The 14,323-nt window shown below is 37.3% G+C and overlaps 1 protein-coding gene across 1 annotated transcript in view; it reads left to right on the top strand.

Annotated features, from left to right (window-relative positions):
* SACM1L (SAC1 like phosphatidylinositide phosphatase) overlaps positions 1–14,323 on the top strand; it is a 79,264-nt gene that overhangs the window by 26,568 nt on the left and 38,373 nt on the right. Inside the window, exons 5-11 of the mRNA XM_030845292.2 lie at positions 832–981; positions 3,778–3,837; positions 4,747–4,780; positions 9,094–9,195; positions 11,281–11,366; positions 12,145–12,231; positions 12,734–12,802. Of these exons, the coding sequence (XP_030701152.1) occupies positions 832–981; positions 3,778–3,837; positions 4,747–4,780; positions 9,094–9,195; positions 11,281–11,366; positions 12,145–12,231; positions 12,734–12,802 (588 nt within the window). The remainder of the gene's footprint in view (positions 1–831; positions 982–3,777; positions 3,838–4,746; positions 4,781–9,093; positions 9,196–11,280; positions 11,367–12,144; positions 12,232–12,733; positions 12,803–14,323) is intronic.

Here is a 14,323-nt window from a genome sequence, read left to right as displayed (position 1 = left end):
GGGGAGAACCTCAGCAATTGTGATTATTCTCCCCATTTGTGGGTCACCTACCTGAGAGTGTGGGTCTTGACTATACCAGGTCTCCACCCCTCCTACCCATATCATGGTTTCTTCTTTATACCTTTAGCTGTGAAAAATCTGTTCCACTAGTCTTCAGGTTTCTCTCATAGATAGTTGTTCTGTGAATAGTTGTAGTTTTGGTGCACCTGTGGGAGGAGGTGAGCTCAGGGTCTTCCTACGCTACCATCTTGGCCACTTCTCTCTCTCCTGGACTTTTCTTTTCAGTCTTTGCTTTTTTTTTTTTTGGTAAAGAATTCCATTTTACTTCCCAACTAGCCCAAACCAGTAAAGTTTCTTAGGAATGAGGATGGTATTGTTCTCTCATTATTGACTCTCTGTTACTGGGCCCCTCATGAATTTATGTTTTTCTTCTGTCAAATGAGGATAATTAATGCTAAACTAGCAAGGGGTTGCTGTGAAGATAAAGGAGAATCTCTGTAAAGTGTCTGGGACGCAGTAGGTCATAACCTAAGGTGGTGATGTTGTGTTAAAGTAACTCTTCTGCCCTTTAAAGTAAAAATTGTGAAGGATACCAATGGGAAAGGAGGTCTCCCTAATCAGTTAATATAATACCCTATGGTGTGGAGCATTGTCCATATATCAGGAACTGTCCCAGGTCCTGGGGAAATGGTGAGCATCCTGCCCAGTCTTTGAGCCAGTGGCATTTAACAGGGCTGAACTTTCAGGTTTTTATTTTCACTCTTTTGTCATGTTGATAGATTCCTTTTCAAGTACAAGATAGACTGATTATTTGCTCTCCTTTGTTTACAGTTACAAGATAACAAAACTTTCCTAGCAATGATAAACCATGTCTTGAGTGTGGATGGATTTTATTTTTCAACGACATATGATTTGACCCATACTTTGCAGCGGCTGTCTAACACTAGTCCAGAATTCCAGGAAATGAGTCTCTTGGAAAGGGTAAGCTTAATCTTCAGTTATTATTACTTTTTTTTAATTTTAAGGAGCTTTTCTCTATTTCATCCATAAAATACATATTGATTTTTCTCAGTCCTGGCTCTATCAGGATCATGTATGGGGCTTTGAAAGTATACCGTGTTTCAAATAGACATCTCATTTCCAAATTCAGGACCCCAGAATCTGTGTATGTTACACAGACAGGATTGAGAACCACAGGGGTCCATTTTTAGAAATCTAGCTTAAACATGAATGTTGGTAATTTCCTAGCTCTCTGTGTTCTGTGTTGTAACGGTTATTAGCATTAGCAACATAATTGTACTTGTAAAATTAATGTTCTAATGGATGATGTTCTTTCTGCAGTGGTGCTTTTTATGTTTTTTACAAGTAGAAAAGTAAAAACTTAAGAACTTGAAAAATATGCTTTTGTTTAGGGTGGGGTTTTTGGTTATTTTATTGACTTAAGTGTTTCTTTAAAACTGGACCTCAGGTGATTTCAACATAAAATTTCTGCTGTTCAGGAACCTAGATAATTGCTGCCTTGATTTTTTGTTAGCAAAAGTAGATACGTTTAGGGGACAGACAGCATTTAAAAGGCTGCTGTCAAAAAGAAAAAGTCAGTTATCTGTTAGTTTGGACCATACGAAATTGCGACTAATTGACCATATTTGACCAATAAAAATGATCATTTTATATAGCTCAACCTATATCTTTTTTTTTTTTTTTTGGCTGCATTGGGTCTTTGTTGCTGCGTGTGGGCTTTCTCTAGTTGCGGCGAGCAGGGGCTACTCTTCGTTGCAGTGCACAGGCTTCTTATTGCGGTAGCTTCTCTTGTTGCGGAGCACGGGCTCTAGGCGCGCGGGCTTCAGTAGTTGTGGTTCGTGGGGTCTAGAGCACAGGCTCAGTAATCGCAGCGCACGGGCTTAGTTGCTCCGCGACATGTGGCATCTTCCCGGACCAGGGATCAAACCCATGTCCCCTGCATTGGCAGGTGGATTCTTAACCACTGTGCCACCAGGGAAGTCCTAAATCGATATTTTAGTTGACTGGCTTTTTAAAGACTTTATAGTCTATAATTTTGTAAGATTATATGTAGGCTTCAATGTAAGTTTAGACGTAAGCTAAGCAATGAAGAAATTTGGCTTTTAACTGCAAAGAGACTCTTGCTTTTTTGCTACAGTCTCCATTCGGTATGAAATGTCTCTCAGATGCCTGCCATGTACCAGGCACTATACTAGCCACCGGCCACACAGGATGAAAAGACATGCCCCTGCCTCTTGGGAGCCTGCAGTCTACTGGGGAAGTGGAAGTTCAGGCAATCACAGAACAAGGGACAATTGCTGTCACAGCGATAGGTACCCAAGTGTGGTAGGATCCTGAAGGAAGGCGGGACTCACTCTGTCTGGGGGAGTCAGGGACGACTGTACAGAGGAAGGTGATTTTTGAGCCGAGACTTAATGATGAATAGGCCTTATTGATGAGGCGGCAGTGGGAGAAGGAGGGTTCCAGTCAGAGGCAGTGGCAATATTAGGCTAAACTGAAGAAGAAGCCATCTCATCTGTTGGGATGGGAGGGAATTTTTTGTCAGCTAATCAGAAGAGTCAAAGTTACCATAACTTGGGGAATCACAAAAGTGATAAGTGAATCATATATACTATAAACATTTTATCTCAACTTAAAACATAAAATTTTACATTGGTCAATTTTTTGATGTAGGATCATAAGCTTTTCTTTGTTTTTGGTTCCTTGATTCCTAATTGTCTTTCCTGTATAAATTATATCCATAATGCTTTCCAGTTTGAGTCTCTTTAAAGATTTTGACACTTACAGAGCAGTCTGTTTGCAGAATACCATATATTTTTACTATGTTTCTCCAGTCTTTTATAGTTGCCATTTTTACTCCTAATTCAACAGAAGTTTTGTTTTTAGCAACTTGCCTTTTATCAAGTTCTGTTGTAAATCATTCAACTTTATAGAAAGATCAGTTTATTTTTAAGTCATATTTCATTGATTTATAAAATAGTTAAATTATGTTATGAATAATAAGAAAAACTGGCACAAACTGATTGGGAACACACAGTCTGAATCTCAGGAAGTGTACCGTTCAACTGGTTATGCCTGAGTGCAAGAGCCACTCCTCGTGACTTTCTGCTGGGGACGGGGGACAGGGGAGTGTCCGTTGCTGTGTTTTATAAAGAGAATGAAGAGAATTGGTTAGTCTACTGAGTTGTTGAGGGAGTTTCTTCTGTATAGTTTGAAAGTCAGAGTGGCCAAAGATGAGAGCAGAGAGTTAAGTAGGGGTTGCCAGATTCCAGGACTGGTTAGGCCATGTGAAGATTTGGTTCTTTAGATGACTGTGAACCAGTGAAGAATTTCCAGCAGACAGGAGACGTGTCATGTTAGACAACTGTTGGCAGCATGTGGAGGAAGGGTGTGAAGGGCCAGGCTAAGGCTTGAGGCTAGGGAGGCTGTTTTAGTAGTTGGGATGCAATCAGGTGTTAGCCAGGGGTGGTGAGAATAGATATGTAGAAGAGGAAATGGATCTGGAAGGGGATTTAGGACTCGGTGGTTGATTAAATATAAGAGAAAGAGCCTGTGGGGACTGTCAGGTTTCTGTATGGGCCAGCAGCACTGGCTTGAGGCAACGAGACAGGGATACCCGAAGTGTTCTTTTTGCAGCATGTCAAAGAGACCTGCTCCTAGCCACCAGGTGGAGACATTGATTGTTATACTTTTCTTTCTGTAGAAACTCAAATTGGCAGGAGATACTGAATACTAATTTTAAAACTTCTCTCTTAGGCAGACCAGCGGTTTGTATGGAATGGTCATCTTCTAAGAGAACTTTCTGCTCAGCCAGAGGTAATGTACACTAAATAAAACCAGCTTATTTGTTACAGTTCGAGTTTTAATTGAATACATGTTATAAAATGGCTACCTAATCGCCAAGGATTTTGGTAAAGAATTCTAATTTAACTCTGTTTATAACTTACGGACTTTGATCCGATCTACCCTCCCACATCATTGTAGGTTGAAGAAGCCTAATTATTTTACTCAGATCTTCTATAGAAGCCTTAAATAAAGAAAAAAATACCTCAGTATAAATACATTGCTTTCTATAAGTGAGAGAGAGAGAATGGGTCTTGGTAGATGAATAATGTTAGAAATCGGGCCAGAGCTAATTCCCCAGGCAGTGGAGAGCTTTGCATTTGTCTTCCTATGGGAACCTGACTCCCTTCAGTCACCCAGGATAGACATGCATAGGTGTCACCTTCCTCTGTTCTTGGTTTATACAAATGAGATGTAAACAAGGAGGCCACCTAGGAAGCATAATGTATTGAATCTAGGTAAACAGATTTGCCTAATGGCATTATCCCTTGGCATTTGCTTTGCTTTTTTGGGAAAAGTAGTTTAAACTGCAAACCATTAATGTGGAGATATCTTTTCCCTGGAGCAGTGAACTTGTTGCGGGCAAAGACTGAAAAGGAGGGAGATAAACATTCTGCAACTTCATGTAGTTTTATTAGTGTTCCAAAATCTGGAAATGTTCAAGCCCAAATGATTGTAGCACATACTTAATTTTTTTTAATTAAAAAGACAATGTTACACTAGAGAAATGTCTTTAAAATTAAAAGTTACCCATAAGCTTACTACTTTGTTTTATTTGTATATTACCTCCCCATCTGTAAATATATTTTATATAGTGCTTCTTTTTGTTTATTATTTTTGAAGTATATTTATTCCTAAACATAACATACATCTTCATTTCAGGTCCATCGGTTTGCTCTTCCGGTATTATATGGCTGTATCCTTATATATTACTCTTTAGTTTTCTAGCAGCCTTTATTTAAATATTATTAGAATTTAGATTTAAAGACAGTCTCAAATATTACATGAGGAGAGTATTTTAGAATTAGTAGAAATCTCTTTTGATAATAATATCAAACCATTAACATAAAATCTTAGAATACTGGTTGTAAATGACCTTTTTTTTTAATAGAATAAACTCTTTAGACTGACTAATGCTCTCTGGGGCTGGTGTTTTAAAAGAAGAAATATGTCCACTGTGTTTTGGCTTTATTAGACTTTGTATCAATAAACAAGAATAGTTTTAGCCTATTGAAAATTTTCCTTAGCAATTAAAAAAGTTAGACTTAGGAACTAGGGTAACCAGCAAGTTGGAGAGGAGAATTACAATTAAAAATTATATTTTTCATTTGAAATAGCCACAGAAAAATGAAAATACATGGTGTACAAAGAATGATGCTTGGGGTGAGGTGTAGTACAAATACAAAATGAGTAATGGTTATCTAATTGTAAGTTCATTTTTAAAACTAATCTTTATCATAGACATCATAATAAAAATAGGGAAGCAAAGTGAGCTGGCTGTTAAAGGGTAAGCACAATGTGCTGATGAGTGCCTATAGTCAGGACTCTGCCCTGCAGAAACTGAGGGGATCTTTCTATCACATACCCACAAAGAAGCTTATTAACTAACACACAGTCTGTGATTTATTTGTTCATTATGTATGTATTTGTTCATTATGTATGTATTTATTTGTTCATTAGTATGATTTCCTTAAATTATTATGCTTGTTATACTTAAAAACAGAAAAGTAATGCAGGAAACATTTTCCACAGTTGCGGGGGAATAAAAAGCAGAAAATGTCAGGATAAAAGCTCCTGTTTATTCTGGTTTTTGTTTTTGTTTTTCCCTGGAGCTCTCTAAGTTCTCCTAAGGATAAAATAATAACAAGTGTACTATTTAGGTAGTGCTTTAAGGGTTTGGGCCAATTGTGTGTATGTGTTTTTTTAATTCCAAAATGAGATTGTGAATGGGCAAATAATAACAAATGAGATTATAGAACACTTTTTCTAGGTGATTTTAGAAAGTTTATCTATTTAGCTTTAAATCTGAAGTTTTACATTGGCTTTTGTTTAGTGTAGCTTTTTGACTAGACCTGTCCTCAGATGTTTCCTGTACTTAGAGATCGGCAAGAAAAAAGGGCCCAAGGCGGGAGTGTGACTGGAGCAGAGAATGGACAGGGAGTAGGAGCTGTGTTCAGAGAGGCTGCTGGACCCACATTATGCAGGGCCTTAGAGGCTTTGTCTTTTACTTTAACTGTTAAGGGAAACTATTGGGATTTGAGTAGAGGATTGTCATGGTAAGACAGGATCACTCGGACAGTGATGTAGAGAATATGCCAAAGGTGAGCAGGGGAGGATGCAAGGAATAGCTAGGAGCAGTTGTAGTAATCAGGATGGAGGTGATGTTGCCTGGGACCAGGGCGGTAGCTGATGGTGATGAAAAATGGTCAGGTTCTAGATATGTTTTGAAAGTGCAGCTAAAAGGATTTTCTGACAAATTATACATGGGGAATGAAGGAGGGTTGAGTATGAGTCTTAAGATTTTTGGCCAGAGTAAGTGGAAGGAAGCCATGCATTGTGGTGGGGAAGAGCCGAGGTGGAAGGCAGGCCAGAGTATCTGGACTTCTATTTGGACATGTTGAGCTTGAGATTTCTGTAAATATCCAAGTAGAGATTGTCAAGAAGACATAGATTAATGGAACTGGAGTTTAGGAGAGAAGTCCATGTTGGAGACGTAAATTTTTTTTTTTTTTTTTTTTTGGAGACATAAATTTGAAAGTCCTCAGGGTATAGATGGCATTTAAAGCCATGAAGTGGGATGAGATCATCAAAGGAAGAAATGTATATGGAGAAGAAAAAGGTGTAGAGAAAGAAGACAGCCTGAAGGGGGTTCTAGATAGTGAATAAATGCTAGAGCCACGGACTACAGGCCTCAGGACAAAGGACTTCTGAAGTGGGGGAACCAAAGTAAGTGAACTGAAAGGACGAGTCATATAGAGTTACTCTAAGATTTGAAGTTGGAAAAATGAACCAGCAAAGGCAAGTGAGGAAGAGAAGAACCAACCAATTGAGAGTAGTGTCCCAGAAGCAAATGAAAATAAGGTTTCCAAGCAGAGAGTCTCATCAGCTGATATGCTGCTGGTTGTTTAAAAATGACCATTAGATTGAGAGTCCGCCTACCGATGCAGGGGACACGGGTTCGTGCCCCGGTCTGGGAAGATCCCACATGCCGTGGAGCGGCTGGGCCCGTGAGCCATGGCCGCTGGGCCTGCGCGTCCGGAGCCTGTGCTCTGCAACGGGAGGGGCCGCAACAGTGAGAGGCCCGCATACTGCAAAAAAAAAAAAAAAAAGACCATTAGGGAGGTTATGTTCCTGTTTCCCCCACTTCTCCCCAAATGGGGGCTGTTACCAGATGCTGGGAAGAAAGATTTTGGAGAAGGTGGAAGCACAGCCACATGCTGGAGCAATGTCCTTGAGTGTGTGAGGGGGTGGGGTCTAGTACACAGGTCGAAGGCCTGACATAGACAGCTTATCCACCATCCAGCTCATCCGCCCTAGTAGAAAGGAAGCAGCTATGGTGGACGTGGAGGCTAGTAGGTAGATAGATGTGGTGGGAGCATGTGGATGGCTTTTATTTTCACAGTGAAATTGGAAGCAGTGCCATTAGCTGTGAGTAGTAGCTGGAGGTTGAAGAGAAAGTGTGAAATGGGCATCCCCAAGTGGGAGTGCATGGCCCTGAGAGTCACTAATTGATAAAAGATTAGAAGTAAATACATCGACATTTTAAAAGTTGTGTCATGGTGGTGGGATTCTGCATGATTTTTCTTTTTCTTTCATTCCTTACATGCTTTTGGATGGATATTCATCTTGTAATCAGAAGAAAATGATTCATAAAACAGACATATTCCATGCTATACTCAGTTCTCTTAGAGGCAGATCCATGTCTGATTCATCTTTGTGCCCTGCTCCAAATGAATGAATGAGTAAATACGGCTTTGGAGTCTTCTCTAGTACTGTGGTTTTAAAGGTTTGTGAATTGGGAGCTCAAGATGACTCATTATTAAGTCTGATGATACCAGGTGATAGAGAGGGATGAATCACAAGAAATTCATATTGCTAGTATCATTTGGTACCACTATTTTGAAAATTATTTGGCATTTCCTTATGGATTTACCAGGCCTTCCCCTCTACATACACAATACATTTATACAGGAGGTTTTTCAAAAATGTTTGCGGCACCACTGTTAGAGCAAACTCTGAGCACCACGAGTTCCATCAGCAGAAGAATTAGGGCTGTTGTGACATGGTTCTTATAGATTGCACACAACAATGAAGAGGACCAAACTACTGCTTCATGCAGTGCAAGGATGACTCTTAGGTACTTACTGGGGGCATAAACAAGGACTTGAAGTTTTTTAAGAGTGTTGTGCCATTTTTATAAAACTCAAAAGCAAGCTGTGTGTTTTCACGTCATGGTTGCATATAATGAAACTAAGAAGGCAGGGGGATCGTCTCCACAGGGCTTCTGGGGAAGAAGGCAGTTGGATGGGATGAAGAAGGAACAGATACTAGATTCAGGGCTTTGATACTTTTCGCAAGTCGGAGGTAGGTTTATAGATATTTATTTTATTATGCTCTTAATGCTTTATAATGGATGAATCAAATTACATTAAGCAAAATGTTATGTATAGGAAATAACCATAGGGCAAACCCAAACCTATGAGGAAGAGAGAGATACATTCTGTTTCTGAATAATCTTTAATTGACAGTTTGATCTGTAAATCTTTATATACTTAGCAACTGTTATTGGTAATTACAATTATGCATATAATATAAACTTCAGTAGCTTAGTCTTTTTCCCCCTTTTTTTCCATTTCTTATTGGAAGGTTAATCTATTTTAAATGTATAAGTCTTTCATTCAAAGATTTTTTTGTGATGTGGTTAATATTCTTTACTTTCAGAAAGTGGTTGAGACTATCTGGGAAAGGAAATCATATTATTTAAATAGAAACACTAATGAGCCACTTAAACACACTGACTGTATGTCATTATAGGGTTACTGACTTGACAAAACTTCACAATCAGTACTAAAGGGTTGTGAATATTCATGAGGAACCAAAAATTTGCATATTCTCCTTTTTATTTTCTAAAGGCAGAGACATTCTTACTAGGGTAGATAGATTCAAATTTCATTTGAAAATAATACATATGATTTTGCAATATGTTATATTTTTCTTAATGTAGTTAAGTTATTACTATGCACTCATGTTCTATTAATGGAAAATACTTTGATTGGATTCTCATCTCGAGGAGGAGTTGTTTCAGAGCTGGTGTCCGCTATTATGTAAGAGGTGAGATTAATTTTGTCAGCACGATTTGGTACTGGGTTATATCTATCTCTAATTAATGTTTGGCTCATGGTAACATGAATGTAACCTTTTGTATTTTATTTGTTTCATTATCATTTGATAGCCTTGCTAAATATTTATCTCCTGCTTCATTATGATAATTAGGTAGGTCTTCTGTACTTTACTCCAGCTACTGTAGTTACATTGCAGATGTTAATGAGACACTGTAGGCTGCTTCTTACTGCTTTATAAGGAATTGATCATGTTATTTGCTGGATGTCTGAGAGCATAGCTGAACTCACTATAGTTTTCAATAACCTAAACTCATATGAGAAAGTATTTTCTTATATTGCTGTTGGTTTCTTTGCATGTATAAAGCTAGACATTTGACCTTATGCCTTCAACTTTGAAGATTTACATTTGAGCATTTATTCTTTAGGCTTTGTGCTAGCAACACGCTAATTTGCTTAAACGAAGCTTTTAAAATCTGTATTAGAGGTTACTGTCATTATGAAAATGAGTTTCCCGAACTCTTTTTTTTTTTTTTTAAGCCAGAGTATATCAGAATAGAATCCTATGGACCCTTAGGTAAATCATAGAAGTTTTGGGCCAGGAAGTTGTAAAAGTCATTTGGTTAATCTCCTTTAGTATAGGTGATATAGCAGAGGAAGAAAGACATTTAGTTAGTGACCTGGCCAAGATCACACAACCAGGATTAGAGTTAGCAATGCCCTTGTATCTGGATTTTCTTGGATGGAGTCATATTTTTTAATTAAAAGTTTTGAATTGGTAATGCAGTCACATAGATCAGGCATCAAAGGTATAAAAAGATATGCAGTTAAAAAATATTTCTCATTTCTGACTTCATCTGCTGCATCTTAACCTCCCGACCAGCTGATCTGTTGTTAGTTTACTTATCCTTCAGATAATTTTTATGCTATTCCAAGTATGTTCTCCTTCTTTTGCAGACAGTGGTTGTATACTGTGTACATTTTCTTGCACCTTGGGTTTTTTTTAACTTAATATATATTGGAAATCGCTTCATAAAGATGTCTCGTACACTCACTCGCTCTCACACACACACAATCTCACTCTTATTCTCAATCTCACTTTTTAAAATAACTACTTTAAAATAACTAAAATATTTTATTTATTTAAAATAATAAAATATTATTCCTTAATGGGAATTCTGGACAGAACCAAGTATAGCCCATGCTTCTGACAAGTAATTTTAGAACGTACTGAGAAGGCATTTTATTGCTGATTTGACTATAATTTTTTTCCCTTCTGTTAATATGTTAACAGAAACACTGATGTTATATGTTACACCTCAAAATGTTATATGTTTTAGAAGTACGTCAGATAGAAAGAATGTTAAGAAATATTTGAGATCATTAAAAATCTGTTGGGTTTTTTTTTTTTTGTCCTAATTGAGTCAGGGACTCGCTTGAAAGTTGCCTTTGCTTAGCAAGCTTTTCTTATGTAAACAAGATAGTAAGGTAATGCTTCAAACATTTGAAAGAACTAACCAAATCAAGGCTAAATATTTAAGAGCAGTGCTTTTCAAATTAGTTCTTTTGGGTATATTCATGGAGTTGTAGAAATTGTAGGATCATACAGAGTTTTTGTGCTTTCATTTTGGTAATTAAAATTATACGCATCTGCTGGACCATTTGCATCGTTATAACAAAATACTGTTAACGTAATGGCCCACATTTGCATTTAATATTGTGTTTAATGGTTTTAACTTCCAAAATTGGGATCTATGAGTATACTGTCAGAGGTTTTTGAGAGCTTCTTTTGAGAAACACTGTTTTAGAGGGATTGTGTATATAAACAATTGATATATTAAACAGCAGCCAACATTACTTGTTTGTTACTAGGTCGTTAATACTACCTTTAAGCCTGTTTAAGTGAGTGAGCTTTGTGAGCTTTCTGATGGTGGACTATGCATTTGTTTGAAATTTAGTTTTATAAGTACTTTTCCACTAATTTGAACTGACTTAATTCTCTTCAAGTTAGAGTGAATTAGTGAGTTTCTGATGTTTTTCTTATGTAATAAATATAGTTAATTTTTTTCCAATTCAGGAATTGATTCTGAAGGCCATGCAGCTAACTTTGTAGAAACAGAACAAATTGTGCACTACAATGGGAGCAGAGCTTCATTTGTACAGGCAAGTTAACGTGTCTGTTAGGCAGCCAGCCAGTTGGTCTCTTCTACTTGGATTGTAATTTCCTGACATATTGTTGAAATTTCTCTCCTTTTTAAAGTAATATCATTGTCTACAATATGGAAAGAGTTCACCCCAAACAAGGATATTCCATTAATACCTGGCACTCAGTTGCCGACGTTTTCTGCCCTTGAATTAAATCCCTAAAGGAGAGGGTAGGGTAGGAGGTGCAAGGGTTATGGAAATGGAGCCACTGGTCTGCTTAACCCCTTAGACTTCTTCAGGGCAGTGATGACAGGACAAGCAGCTGGCTTATGACTGACTTTACCTGCCTTGCATTCATTGTGACATAATATCTGGGTTGTGGATCACTTACTGCTCCGGAGTATTAATGGCTAAAAATATTTTTAAGTTCATAAACATATTCTTTTGAGAATGAATAAAGCAATTTCTAGTTTTATTATAATGCCAAATTATATACCAGATGTAACTTGGTAATTTTTACTTGTAGATAAAAATTGATTTATTTTAGAATTTAGGAGAAACACAACTGTCTGCTACACAAGTGCATGTATATAAAATCAGAAAAAGTCCTTTCCAAATGCATGCCCCAAAATACGAATTTTAGGAGCCAGTATGCATGGATTTCTTTCATAGTTAGTAGATTGCATTTTTATTTTTTCTTTTGCGGTCATTGATATTGTATATACCGCTGACAATAAGGTGAGAAAAACAAGTTTGTGCGTATGTTTCTTTTTACATATCTTTTCTTTTCTTTTAGACTCGAGGATCAATACCACTTTACTGGTCTCAAAGACCAAATCTCAAGTACAAACCACTGCCACTGATCAACAAAGTAGCAAATCATGTGTGTATCTTCCATGCTTTTTTCATTGGCTATAAATAGAAGCTTAGTGGCATTATAGTTTGCGTATAGAGCATGTATTTATTTCTTATAAGTCAGACTTCAACATCTTTGAGGCCTTTCTCCTTGGTTCTGGCACTTAGCGAGCTTATAAACCAAAGGGCTGTGTATGTGGCATGTTAGAAATGTGGAAAAACAAACTGACACGGTAAATTTAGATTTTAGAGATCTCAGTAAGATTTTCAGTCTTACACTGTTTAGAATATTTAGTGTATTCTGTTTGACATGCTCAGAAATAAAATAGTAATATTGTAGCTCAGAGTAGAATGGCTTATAGTTACTACTCACTACATGGTATTTAGAATATCTAGAAGACATAGTCCATCTTAATGTCATTCTTTTGAATATAGAGATAGGACATTTAAGGAGACACTTTTTAACATCTTATAAGTATTCTTATAATGTAATCTGGTAAAGTATATAACTCTTTTTTCCCCCTCTCTAGATGGATGGTTTCCAAAGGCATTTTGATTCACAAATAATTATTTATGGAAAACAAGTCATAATCAATCTGGTATGTTTCTTACATTTTGGGGGGAATAAAACCTTAGCATCCTTTTTTTTTAACAAAATTTATCATTTTAACATTTTTAAGTGTGCAACTCAGTGGCATTAAATATTTTACAGTGTTGTGCAACCGTCACCACTGACCATTTCCAGAACTTTTCGTCATACCAGACAGAAACTCAGTATCCATTAAACAGTAACTTCCTATTATCCCTCTTACCTCAGCCCCTGGTAACTCCATTCTACTTTCTGTCTCTATAAATTTGTCTATTCTGGGTATCCCATATAAATTGTATTGTGTAATATTTGTTCCTTTGCATCTTATTTCCCTTAGCAGAATGTTTTTGTTTATGTGGCTCCAAGTTACTTTGTAGTGTCCTTTCATTTTAACTTGAAGAACTCTCTGTAGCATTTCTGGTAGGGCAGGTCTAGGGATAATGAACTCCCTTAACTTTTGTTTATCCAAGAATGTCTTAATTTCTGTCTCATTTTTGAAGGACAGTTTTGCCAGATATAGAATTACTGGTTGACAGTTCTTTTCTTTCAGTACTTTAAATATATCATCCCATTGCCTTCTAGCCTCCAAGGTTTCTGAAGAGAAATTGGCATATAATTCTATTCAGAATCCCTTGTATGTGATGAGTCCTTTCTCTCTTGCTGCTTTCAAGATCCTCTCTTTGTCATTAAGTAGTTTGATTATAATGTGTTTGGTGTGTTTCCTTGGGTTCGTCATATCTGGGGATTGGGCACTTCTTGGATTTGAAGATCTATATCGTTCATCAAATTTGGGAAGGTTTTTTGACATTTTCTCTTTAAATAATCTCTCTGCCCCTTTCTCTCTCTTGTCTTTCTGGGACTCCCATAATGAATATGTTGTCTGTTAGATGGTATCCCAGAAGTTCCCCAGGCTCCATTCAATTTTCCGATTCTTTTTTCTTTCTGCTGCTTCAACTTGATTATTTCTTTTGTCCTATACAAGTTTGCTGATTCTTCTTTCTTCCTGCTCAAATGTGCTGTTGAACTCCTCTAGTGAATTTTTAATTTCCATTTTGTACTTCTCAGCTCCAGACTTACTGTGTGGTTCCTTTGAATACTTTGTTTCTTTGTTGATATTCTTATTTTTTTCATATATGGTTTTCCTGATTTCCTTTAGTTCTTCGTCCATGCTTTCTTTTAGCTCTGAGCGTATTTAAGACAGTTATTGTGAAAGCTTTTTGTTATTTATTTATTTATTTAAAAATTTTAAAACATTTATTTATTTATTTATTTTTGGCTGCATTGGGACTTTGTTGCCGGGTGCCGGCTTTCTTTAGTTGCAGCGAGCGGGAGCTGCTCTTCATTGTGGTGCATGGGCTTCTCACTGTAGTGGCTTTTCTTGTTGTAGAGCGTGGGCTCTAGGCACGCAGGCTCAGTAGTTGTGACTCGAGGGCTCTAGAGCACAGGCTCAGTAGTTGTGGCGCATGGGCTTAGTTGCTCCAAGGCATGTGGGATCTTCCTGGACCAGGGCTCGAACCCGTGTCCCCTGCAT

This window comes from Globicephala melas, chromosome 11 (assembly GCF_963455315.2).
Source record: "Globicephala melas chromosome 11, mGloMel1.2, whole genome shotgun sequence".
Taxonomy (NCBI): Eukaryota; Metazoa; Chordata; class Mammalia; order Artiodactyla; family Delphinidae; genus Globicephala; species Globicephala melas.
The sequence above is the reverse complement of the archived record's forward strand: the minus strand, read 5'-3'. Positions and strand labels throughout refer to the sequence as shown.